This window comes from Sceloporus undulatus, chromosome 6, assembly GCF_019175285.1.
Source record: "Sceloporus undulatus isolate JIND9_A2432 ecotype Alabama chromosome 6, SceUnd_v1.1, whole genome shotgun sequence".
NCBI classification, from domain to species: Eukaryota; Metazoa; Chordata; class Lepidosauria; order Squamata; family Phrynosomatidae; genus Sceloporus; species Sceloporus undulatus.
The window spans coordinates 111,553,967-111,566,637 of record NC_056527.1 but is presented as its reverse complement, the minus strand read 5'-3'; the positions used below and the strand labels follow the sequence as shown (position 1 = coordinate 111,566,637).

The 12,671-nt window shown below is 42.7% G+C and overlaps 1 protein-coding gene across 8 annotated transcripts in view; it reads right to left on the bottom strand.

Annotated features, from left to right (window-relative positions):
- Nucleotides 1–12,671, bottom strand: part of KHNYN (KH and NYN domain containing) — a 28,237-nt gene that overhangs the window by 4,222 nt on the left and 11,344 nt on the right. For 5 of the 8 annotated variants that reach the window (XM_042475585.1, XM_042475587.1, XM_042475588.1 and 2 more), the window contains exons 2-5: nucleotides 9,959–10,251; nucleotides 6,691–8,522; nucleotides 2,609–2,739; nucleotides 1,448–1,544 (exon numbers count right to left, since the gene is read on the bottom strand). In XM_042475585.1, the coding sequence (XP_042331519.1) occupies nucleotides 1,448–1,544; nucleotides 2,609–2,739; nucleotides 6,691–8,522; nucleotides 9,959–10,180 (2,282 nt within the window). In that variant the 5' untranslated portion in view covers nucleotides 10,181–10,251. The remainder of the gene's footprint in view (nucleotides 1–1,447; nucleotides 1,545–2,608; nucleotides 2,740–6,690; nucleotides 8,523–9,958; nucleotides 10,252–12,671) is intronic. The other 3 variants (XM_042475586.1, XM_042475582.1, XM_042475584.1) reach the window with 1 other exon arrangement.

Here is a 12,671-nt window from a genome sequence, read left to right as displayed (position 1 = left end):
TTGTTAATACTTGAAAGGAGGATCATAAGGGAATACCACGTGATGTAGGCTCTATTCAGAGGAAGGCAATGGCAAATCTCTCAACAAATCTTGTCACAAAAAAACAACAACCCTATGATAGAGTCCTATAAGTCACGATCAACTCTAAGGCACATAACAACTACCAGCCCACCCACCCTGAATCTCCCACAGCTTGCATGGACACTTGGGGAAGACAGTGATGTGTAGTCTCCAAAAGTAATTCATCCTGGGTCTGAATTAAGATATTTGCAATGTATGGTTTCAGATATTTCTAAATCATGATTTTGGTTATTTGCAATTTATGGTTTTGATTTCTTTCACACGGCCTGTTAGATACCCAGGGCACCTACAATAAAGGACAGGATATAAATTTTAAAGATTAGCAAGAACAACAAGGGTCTACCAGGGTATTTTCCTGCAGAGGTCCTCTTTCTCTTTTGTCTCCTGGGCCACCATAATAGTATATTACATCAACCCAACGCCATGACTCAAAAATCATGCTTCTGCGTCACCCACCCAGTCCCATCTGCTGGCAGATTCATTTCCTGCTTCTACTTCAAGCCTTTGCTCATGTGACCTCATCAAAGCATCAAAGCATCCGGAGCCTTGCAAACTGGAAATCCCAGCCTGGGGGAAATCCCAGGGGCAGTCCAAGTTTGACTCCAAAAATAGCTAAAAATCAAAATGGAAGAAACGTTTTCGGAAGTGTCCACCACAGGTTTGCTCAGCACTATGTGAGATAAGACCAACTCCTAATTTTTGAGCAAATACATCCGTAAAGGGACTTCCCACCAGGTCACCATCACAATTCATAAAATTCATTGTCAACCTGTATCTCTCTCTCTTTCATTTATATCCCTGGGACTTAAGGTGGCTCACCAAAAGCCTAAAGCAGATACAGACAAATGCAAAAAGTCGTAACATTAATACACAAGTGGGCAGCATTTTCTAGCAACTGTTACTGGTGTAGGTATCTAACAAACCTTCAGATAACAACCATGTCTTAGAAATGGTATTCCCTCCCATGCAAAGAATGGAAACCCTCCCCTTAGATTTTGGGAAGTTTACTTTCGGGTACCACAGGTCTAAACACAAAATTCATTTAAGTTTCATATAAACCTCAGACACCTAGTGTATGTGCATTGAACCATTGAATTTGTGGTGTCATGTTGGTGGTCAAAAATGTTTCCTCTATATGTACCTTATACTGTTGGAGAACCCAAATTCTCCTTTCTCCCTATGAGCTGAGAGCTCCTCTTTTCCAAAGGTCCTTAGATTGCTATTCTCAGCTGAACCAACCTTGCACTTTCCCTACTGCAGTTGCAGGAAACAAGGGACAGATTCTTCACACAGGCAAAAGCCAGTACATGTAGACACAGAAACCATCCACTTGGTTTACAAATAGTTTGCAAAGAGTTTCACTCACCTGTCATCGTACGGGACAATGCCTTTCCCATCTATTTTGCGGGAGGGTGTGAGAGAGAGGATGCTCAGCTTGTGTAACTCAACCAAGTAGTGCCGCTCTGCATTTGGGAAGAGGCAGGGGGAAAACCAACAAGAAGCATCACCAAATTTGCAGCATCAGAGCCGGAAGGACACTATTTCATATTTGGATCCTTTATTACTAAAGTTGCAGCAATCAGAACCAGCAAGCTGAACTGGTTCCAATAAGAGTTATTCTATGAGTAAGAGCCAGTGTGCTATAGTGGTTTGAGTGTTGGTCTACAACTTTGAATCCTCACTTAAAGAAAGCTTCAAATCCTGACTTGGCCATGGAAACCCATTGGGTGACCTTGGACAAGTCAAATTCTCTCAGCCTCAGAGGAAGGCAAGGGCAAACCCCCTCCAAACAAATCTTGCCAAGATAGCTCTGTGATAAGTTCACCTTAGGGTTGCCATATGTCAGAAATGAATTGAAGGCAAACAACAACAGCAACAAGTGAGCAAAGGACTGCAGACATACAACAAAATAATACTCCTGAGCAGGGAAAGGCAAGCTGGTACCCACTAGGACTACAACTCCCATTAACGCCCACCAGCAGGGCCAACAGTCAATGACAATGGGAGATGTCACCCAAAGTGAACAGGAGAGGCTCTGGTTCACATTCCCTCTTAGCTAGGAACCTCACCAGCTGAGCTTGGGCCAATCATTATCCCCAGCCTAACCTATCTCATAGGGTTGTTGCTGGGATGAAATGAGAAAGAATCACGTATGCTTATTGCAGACAGGAGTTAACAGAATAAATAAATAAATACATAAGGTGCTCTGACTAACTGGATATCTGATTTTTAAAAAATTTAAAAACCTCTGCAAGTCAATTGTTTTTAATGCAAATACTCTCCTCCTCAAAATGTTTTTAAAAGTGCCACAACAACAGATTGACATAATATTTTCTTAGGAAAAAAAATCATCCTCCTCTTTTCCAAAGCAAGGATTGGCTCTTCTACCTGCTGCACCCTGTCTGTGCATCATCTAAATACACCTTTTCTTGGTTTTATCCATGTGCAAACTGATCCAATCAAAACTTGCTCACATGAGGGGGAACATTTCTTTAAACTGGGTAAAGAGGTTTTCCATCTCTCTTACCTCTCACGTTGGAATCTTCTTCCATCCGATGCTGAGGTACTAAGACTGTCACCTCCCGGTGCCCACGGTCCCAGAAGTATTGTACAGCCAAAGCAATGCCCCGACACGAGAAGAACTGGTTCAGACCATGCCTAAGCGAACAGAAGGGGAAAACTTCATTAGGTAATTCCACCCCAACAAACAGTTGTAGGGAAGCAATAGGTGGAATAGGAAATACTTCATTAAAAAGGTCAGGGAAGGTCAAGGGCGTTAGCAGTACCATGTATTTTAGACTGAGTTTAGGACTGGACCACAACTCCCAGTATCCATCAGAGAGTATGGCTACCCTAAACCAAAAAGGAACTTTTCTAAGCTCTGGTTTCAGACCACTGGATCACAGAATTGGATCAGGTGTTTGGCAGAATTCCCAAAGGGAAATTATAATATTCTATATTTTATTATAAAATTCAGAGTACAGTGGTACCTCGGGATACGAAATACCCAGGTTACGAAATTTCCGGGATACGAAAAAATCCCATTGGAAATAATTGTTCCGGGTTACGAATGTTTTTCGGGTTACGAAAAAATTTTTTGGTGCTTTTCGGCGCTTTTATGGCAATTCGGCTTACGAAGGCTTTTCGGGTTACGAAAGCGGCCGCGGAACGAATTAATTTCGTAACCCGAGGGAGCAGTGTACAGTCACCAGGTACAGTGAACACCTTCAGAATGAGGCAGCCTACAAAGATGTCCTCTCTATATTAGATCCGAAACATTAAGTCCAATACAAATGTAATAATACTTCTATTTGCCTATCTGATGTGACTTTTAGGTATACTTGTTCCTCTTTCATCACATCTTCAAAGCTGATTTGCTCCTTGCCTTCTCTTACTATCATTATCCATGGTTTAGAGTTATGTGTTACGTGTTAACTCTAATTAATGCTATCCACGATGTTATTCCTACAGCAGAACCCGAAGCCATCATTCAAAACAGGCATTGAAACCAAGGCTGCAAGTGAACCTGGTTAGTGTTAACCAGCTGGCTTCTCGCTTAAAACCAGAAAAGAAGGGTGGAGGAATTCAGCTAAGAGAGGACAGGGACAGGAAAAACACAGCCAAGTCTGGTTCATAATTGCAAAACCACAGTTTGCACAGGCCCACAAGTGCATCTACACCCTAGATATAATGCAGTTTGGCACCACTTTTAAGTGCTGTGCTTCCATCTTTAGGCTTCTCTGCCAAAGAGTGCTGGCGCCTCACAAAAGTACAAATCCCAGCAGCCATGGCAGTTAAAGTGGTGTGAAACTGCAGCATTTCCACAGTATAGATGGACCCTGCTACACTGGTTCTTACCAAATTATCCCGCCACTCCCGCTCCCATATTCTTTCAACTCTGAGGAATGGAATAAATGGAAGGTGGGTTGTTTGTTTTGGTAAGATTTAAAAATGTTACGAGGCTAGGAAAAAGTCAGCTCATGGGCATTAAACATAAGAAGAGGATATGGGCAGAGGGTGTATGTATGTGTGAAGTTCTCATCTGCAAAAAGCAACCAGGGTAATAAAGAAGAATCCCAAAAATTGCCTGAGCAGTGCTGCGTGCCAAACAACACACTATGCCAACAAGTGGGCTAAAAAGATGGAGCGGTTTTCCCAATTGCATCTCCATTCTCTCTGAGAACAAGGCAAGAAGCCAGGAAAATCACATGCAGTCTGAAGAGAAAAATTCAGAAAATGACCACAAATCTATTAAGAAAAGTAAGCCATGTTGAACAGGAAAAGAATATGCTTAGCTCTGAAAAAGTTTATAAGCTCTTGGGAATCTCAAGAAAAAGAAGAAAAACAGGTACAGGGCATCCTGACCCATGTCCTCAGGCATCTTGACATGTTCTGTTGCTAAAAATACTGGTAAGAACACCAGTGTGAGTTACAAGGAGCAAGTGTGACATGGAAATAGTGCCTGCTCATTACGGGTTATTTTATATAACAACCATAGCCTTTATGGGCAAACTATCAGAGCAGCATAGTTTTTGTAGAAATGCTATACTGTACAGTTGCCCCTCTGTAACCATGGATTCTGCATCCACGGATTTAACCATGGATTCAACCAATACACATCTTGAAATATTCGAAAAAATATTCCCAAATGCAAAGCTTGATTATATATATATATGTATGTGGGATACCATTTTACTACACCATTATATATAACAGGACATGAGCATCCATGGAGTTTGATATCCATGCGAGGGGTCCTCAAACCAAATCCCAGCAGATCCCAAAGTTTATTTTAGCCGCCTGTTTGCCGAATAGATGCTGAAGCCCTTTCACACTATTCAGTTATAACACCATGATTCCACTTTCACTGCCATGGCTGCATCCTGGGGAAACCTGGGGTTTGTAGTTTGGTGAGGGACTACAGCTCTCTCAATGAATATTTTAAATACTTTTCCTAAACTGCAAAACCCAGGATGGAGCCACAGCAGTTAAGGCTGAATCATAGTGTGTAGTTGTATAGTGTGAAGAGGCCCTTTGCTAGATACGTTGTTAAATAAACTTTAGTCCTTGGTTCACTAAATCATTCCACTTACTGGAGGAATAAATTTTTCACCAACAGGTAGACAGAATTATTTATTTGTATACATGGCCTCGTCCCCTTTTAAGACACCCACAGAAGGTCAGAACATTGGTACAGAGTGGTTTAAATGGGGAAGGAATCAAAACCAGAACCCCCCAAGGTATTAACTGTTTGGAAACTGGGCAAAAAAAGAATGATCAAGGGGGAAATTTAGAAACGTCAGGACTCCAGCACTGCTGTAATTTCCAGTGAGTCAAAATAACAACTTGGGCCAATAATATCCCTAACTGATAGGCAGCCTCACATCAGTGGGTGTACAAAACGTCTACTCTTGATGACATCCAAAATTTCTTACCAAGTGTGTTTTCTGAAGTTCCTTTTGGTGACTGCCAAAAAAAACCCAACCCCTGCCCACTACAAAGGTCTGGGCACTGGCAAAACCCACTAGGTCTCACTGCATTAACTGCATTAACTGCATTAATTGAAGAGAGTGCTCTAAAAGAGCCCAAAAGGAGGGCTTTGCAACGACTGTAGTTTCAGAGCCCCATTTTCTGTACCCAAGATTTCTTAGGGGTGCACATATTGCCAGAAACACCCTAAAGATTGGACAGGTGGGCTGGAAACTGGCAGAAGTTCCATAACATTACAAAAACTGCTTTCTCTAATTCTGAACAAGGCAGAAGGGTTCTGCAACATATTTAAATGGTGATGCACCACCCCTGGAGGCTTCCAGGGGCCCTTTCACAGTATGCAAATATAGTACAAGTTGAGTCTCCCTTATTCAAAATGCTTGGGATCAGAAGTGTTTGGGATTTTTTTTTCAAATTTTGAAATATTTGCACATATATAATCAGATGCCTTGGAGCCAAGTCTAAATATGACATTTATTTGTGTTTCGTATACACATAGCCTGAAGGTAATACACAATGTTTTTAAATAATTTTGTGCAAGAAACAAAATTTGTGTATACTGTACCATCAGAAAGCCAAGTTGTCACTCTCTCAGCCACCCATACGGGCAATTTTGGAATATTTCAGATTTCAGAATTCCAGTTAAGGAAGACTGTACTGTGACTCCACTTTAACTGGCTTGGCTGACACTTATGGGATCATGAAATCTGTAGTCTACTGATGCACAAGAGATCTCTGGTTGCAAATTCTAAATTCCACCAACTAGGTGGCAAATCCGAGGATTCCATTAGATGGAACCATAGTAGAAAAAGTGGAATCATAGTGCTACATTTGCTTTAGTGTGAAAGGGCTCCGGGAAAACTAGTATACCCTTCTTCAGGCCTGAAAAAGGGCAGTCTGAAGTATCTAAAACGGTCAAGGGTTGCAAAAACTGCCTTGTGTATGTGTTGCTCCAGAAGCATACTTTGCTCCACCCTGCCTTTGCTATTATTGATCTTCCAAAGTCCTCCAAAACACACCTTGAAAATGACCGTAATAGATATAACCACATCATATATGAAGGACTGAATCAAGAGCCAGAACATCTCCTCAGGCTTACCCTCACCAGCTCATACTCACATCATGGCCACATTGCTGCCATCAATGATGACCATCCGCAGGTTCTTTTTGCCTGGTGTGTTGGCCAGCTTGAGCTTGAACTGCGCCTGGAGGGCTTCCTCAAAGCGTTGGGCTCCGGTTACTGTAGAAATCGAGCCCTGAGGTCCAAGGCTGGTACATTCTGAGGAATGGCTACCCTCAGAATTTGATGTACAAAAGAAGGAATTACCACCGGTGGGAGTGTCAGGCGGCAAAGCAGCAACAGTTGGTTTAGGTGGTGATGCATGGGTCCACTCCTGGAAAGGGGACCCATTGTTCCGCCCTGTATCCATCTCAGACCTCCACTGCGAAGATTCCCCGTGAGTCAAAATGGCTGCCTTCCGGACACCAGACTGCTCTTTATGTTCCGGCTTTGTTGCCCCTTCCATCACTTCTTGAACTTCCCCTCTCTCATGGAGCCGCCTCAGAAGATCTGCTAGGGGCGCTCCAGTTTGTATCTCTGTAGGGATCTCACTGGGCGAGTGGCCACAGTTGGCTACGGCTGCTTTGATGAGTTCCTTCAGATATTCATCTTCATCCTGCCTCTTATCTGGAGATGGAGAATGCTCTTTCCCCCCGGGCTCTATCTGGGGCAGGACAATATCTCCTTTCTGGCACAAGCCAGCTTCAGCCATCTGGACCCTGTCCAAGATGGTGGAAGGAGCCTCCTGCACCCCACCTTCCAACAGTATTTTCTTAACTACCCGCTCCTCATAACCCATGGTCTTAAAGAAGTTTAGCCTCATTTTGAACTCCTTCTCTGTCCACGATGACAACTGGATGTCTGAGGACACCTCCTCCTCACTGGTTTCTTCAGGCAAGCTAGCAGGACTGGACTCCTTTGCACAAAGAGAACTATTCCGTTCCTCTTGCTTATCTTCCAAAGAATCTGTGCAACCAGGAAAGGCCCACGTCTTATGAGTAGTCTTTGCAGCTGGAATTGGTTGGGGGGAACTCCTAGGGAGCGCTGGCCTTAAAGCACTTGCCTCATGCCAACTCTGAAGACCATTCAAACCAGACATGAAACCCTGAGGCTTGGTGTTCAATTCAGAGTCAGTAAAGCCTCTGTGAAAGTCAACCCTTGACACCTGAGGTAGAACCTGGTCTTGAGGCCTACCAACCATGACCGGCATGTCAGTCCTAGCATCTCGAGGCCTACCAGAATATTGTGGTTGTATAGAATTTTGGGACTTATGAGGAGTTTCTTGAGATCTGGCAAAGCCTGCAGGCAGTTCAACACTACAGTCTCTACTTCTGCTCTCTTCTTGAATTGTAGTTAGCCCCATGGGCAAGCCATAGATATGTTGAGGTCTTTTTGGTGATTCTGGCCTGCCACCACCCAAAGTTACAATTTCCCACTCTAGAGAAGAGTTTTGTTCAGAGCCAGGTGGTGTCCAGCACCCATTCCCATGTCTGTCTTCCCTGGCTTCTTGTTGAATCTCCTTCACCAAGTTCAGTAACTCCTCTTTGACTGAAGTGGGCAAGATCAAGAGGTCCATGGCATGTTTGTCGTCATAGGTTTCCACCAAATCCCGGAAGGCTCGCTTGACCTGGGCCTCCCGTTCCTCAGGCAGCTTGAGGTTCTTCTGATACTTTCCCACAAATTCATGGATCCGGCTCTGGGCCATGACAAAAGCTTCAGCCAAACCTGAGATCAACAAGACTCCAGGACGGAGGAAGGTAACATGGGCAGAAGTCCCTTGGATGAGACAGTCCAAGAATAACCCGTGGGCTCCCAAAAAGATGCACTGCATGTCTTTAGGGTAGTAAACCTCTTCACTCAGCTCTGCAGCACAAAGGCCTTTGATATATTCCTGGAAAACAGAACATACCAGGATGAGACATCGAAGACACAAAAGAATGTTTAGGGGTAACAAAATGTTCCATTACAGGAAATTTCCCAATGCAACAATGTTCTGTGAAAAAAAAATCTTATCATTTCTGAAAAGGCTACTCTTTCCCAAAACAACTAAATAAATTGAAACAATGAACTGATACAACACTTGGGGCGCATCTACACTGTAGAAATACAGTGCAAATAGAGTGCTGAAAGCCACACTGGAAGAAGTGGCGGTGTGTGCCGGAAAAAGCAATGGCACATGTGCCACCGCACACACAAGCCCCATTATCTTTAATGGGGCTCAAGCATACACAGAATTTCCCTTATGTGGGGGGGATCCTTAACGGATCCACCGCATAAGGGAAGGGACCACTGTAATGCAGTTTGGCACCACTTTAACAGTCATAGGAGATTATCACATGGGGGTTATCCCGTCCTTGTCCCGTCCTTCCCGCACGAAAGCAGGAAGGACTTTCAGATGTTGTTGCGCAGATCCTGTCATTAACCCTATCATTATTTATTTGTTACTGGTTTCTTTATGAAGCACTAGTGTATACTCAATCTACTGTCCCATTAAAGTTAATCCCAACTTTCTCTAATTTACTCTCTCTCTCTTTTTTCCCTTTAAATCCTTATAATTCATACAAACATGTCTTTAATTTTTTTCTATACTTTATCCTTGCTCCAATTATTTTATCAACCATCATTCCATTATATATTTCAATATTGCAATCTCACCCCAAGTTGTTTTAAAATTCAGTTCCATTTACCCATTCCTTCTTAAACTTTTCCAATGAATTAAACTTAAGTACTTGTGTTATCTTATCCATTTCTATTATATCATATAATTTAAACATCCAGTCTTCTAATGTGGGAATATACTAGGTGATAGGAGGATCTGAGGGGCCATCTGTGTGGGTCTAGGGGTATTTACAGTGGGCCCTCCACATTTAGGACCCCTGTGAAAGTCAAAAAAACACAAACAAAAAACACTATATTTTTTATGAGAACACTTTTCTAGGAATCTCTAGGTCCTCCAGCAGAACGCTGTGGTCAACATCTGCCAAAGGTTGACCATAGAACCTACAAATGGCTCGAAGTGTTTCCTCTAGGAATCTCTAAGTCCTCCAGTGCAACTCTGCTGGAAATTGACCATAATTTCTAGCAGAGTTGTGCTGGAGGACCTAGAGATTCCTAGAGGGAACATATGAATCAAATCCGCAAATAATCAGCTCCACTAAAGTCAAAGATGCAAATGTGGAGGGATGGCTGTAGTACATTTTGAGAGTTTTCTGCAGTTTGGGGGTGATTTTTTTTAATTGGGTGAATGGGCTTCAAAGTCCACAAACATGAGCTCCCGGGGCCACATCATCTCACCCCTCCTACTCCAGCCTTCTGGAGATTCCTTACCTTTGCCCTCTGCAGACTGTCTCCATGGCCCTGCAACTGCAGCCAAATCTTCCGTTCCCCCTGGGCATCCCCACTGGGGCTCTGTGCCAACCCCAGCACCCCCAGGATGTTTAGCTCAACTCTAAAAAGCTGTTCAATGCGGGGCCGGTGCTGTGTCACCACCTCCTGCGCCTCCTCCGACACGGCGAATTCATCCAGAGTCCTCCCGCCGCTCGGCATCATGAGAGATCGCTGGCTGCAGGTTTACGCTTTGTTCAGGGGACAGTATCAGCTGTTAGGAGGCTAAGAAGCTGCTGAAAAAGAAAAGCTTTGTTAAAACAACCAATCAACCCAAGCGTTTTTAACTTGAATTATAACCACTTGTAAAAAGTAACTCTTCTATCAGGAAAAAATAGTGTCTTGATGCACTGAACTATAGGAGCACTGTGGAAAGTCTCCAAAGTCACTTTTGGGGAGTTCACCAAGCAGACCCCAAAAGGTACACACAGCTCAAAAAATTCCCACTGCAACAAGGATCTTTCATAACAATAAGATGGGGAAATAGTTTTCCTCCTGGCAGCGTGAAGATTATAACTACACTTGAGGGAACTGGTGAGGACTATTTAACTGGTAAAGATGATGAAGTGGTAAACTTCATCTATCACTTCATCAGCCCTGCCAATTGAATAATCCTAGCGCTTTAATTCATGGAATCATAGATTTGAAAGAGACCACAAGGGTCATCCAGTCCAACCTCTTGCCATGCAGGAATACACAATCAAAACACTTCCCACAGATGGCCATCCAGCCTCTGCTTAAAAACCTCCAAAGAAGGAAACTCCACCACACTCTGAGGCAGCATGTTCCGCTGTCAAACAACTCTTACTGTCAGAAAATTCTTCCTAACACTGAGGTGCAATCTCTTTTCCTGTATTTTGAATCCACTGCTCTGAGTCCTATTCTGTGGAGCTGCAGAAAACAAACTTGCTCCGTTTTCAGTATGACATCCTTTCAAATATTTAAACAGAGCTATCATACCTTCACACCTTAGTTCCACATACTCTTCACACCCTAGTTCTACTATAACACAACTAAGAAAGCAAAGAAGGAGGGAGAAAGACTATGGGAGGATACTAGGTTATGCATAAATGGAAAAGGCACTTTGCAGAAAAGAAAAAGATTAGCGGAAGAGGAAATTATCTTCAAAAGTCATAGGTAGGGCTATATGCAACTCACCATCCCATGGCATGTGGAAAAACTACAAAACCCGTATGTTTTCTGAACTAAGCCTCTTTGGAATCCCAACTTTCTGGTTTGTAATTGTTCTAGTGCTGCTTTTTTAAATAAAAGGATCAAGTTTCCAGTCATTATGACTATAAATAAACATATATTTCAAAGTGGCTGGGCAAAACCTACAGAAGCCAAACAGATTGCTGCATATTTTCAGAGGTGAAAGAGTAGGGTTTCCGCATTTCTGCCACCTGCCCACCCACATACTTCTCACTTTGCTCCAAAGCTGGCCACATCTGAATAGGTTTTACAAAAACAGCCACCCTCAAAAATGTGGAATTAGGAACAGCCTCATAATAATAAGGAAGATCCTATGCAATTTGAGAAGAACATTTCCTCCATTTACACATTTCACACAGGTCAGATGATCTTATGATTTGTCTTGGACTGTAATCAGTATTTTGCATGGAGTTGACTAAGCCCAACCTTCTGAGATAAGGAGGGTTTGTTTTCCCTCCTTATCATGAACGCCAGGAGAATGTGAAAGCAACAAGACTGAGAATCATTTCCCAGAGTGCAAGGAGGCAAACCCATAGCCAGGAATTTTATTGCGAGAGCATCTGAAGAGTACATCTACTTACTAGGTTCTTCTAGTATTCTACTTGGGACTTATGGCTTTGTAAATAGCCATTGTTGTTGTTGCCGCTGCTGCTGTTGCTGTTGCGTGCCTTCAAACCATTTCCAATTTAGGCGGCCCTATCACAGAACCATACAATAAGTGTACTCACCCTCATACAAATGTAAATATAGACTCTTGACCATGTTTGTACATGAAACCAAGATTCTGTCCACTGAGCCATCAGAAAGCAAAGGTGTCACTATCTTAGCTACTCAATTGGATAATTTTGGATTTTGGAATATGTCAGATTTCAGAATTCCAGGCAGGAGAGACTCAATCTGTGTTTAATGTATATTAAAGGAATTTTAGCAGTGTTTGTGTACTATAAATATTTGTTGTTGTTTGCCTTCAAGTCATTTTTTTTCTTTTTTTTCTTTTTTTACTTATGGCAACCCTAAGGCCCTATCATAGGGTTTTCTTGGCAAGTTTCTTCAGAGGGAGTTTGCCATTGCCATCCTCTGAGGCTGAGAGAGCATGACATGCCAGTGGGTTTTTATGCTCGAGTTGAGAACTGAACCCTGATTTCCAGCACTCAAGCCACAACACCATGCTGGCTCTGTATTATATTATATTATAATATAATATTATTATATTATGGCCTATGATCATAAATAAATGATTGACTTAACTTATCACAGGGCTTTCTTGACAGAATTAAATGTGTACAAAATTGAGTAGTTTCTCAACATTCACCTATGTTTGGGCTGTGTTTGTTGTAGTGGTAGTATGTGGAATGATGGATGTACCATGTCCCAATGTACAATGGGCACTGCTGAGTATCAGGATGCTCCCCAATGCCAAGTGGACACTAGCTCAAAAGTGCCA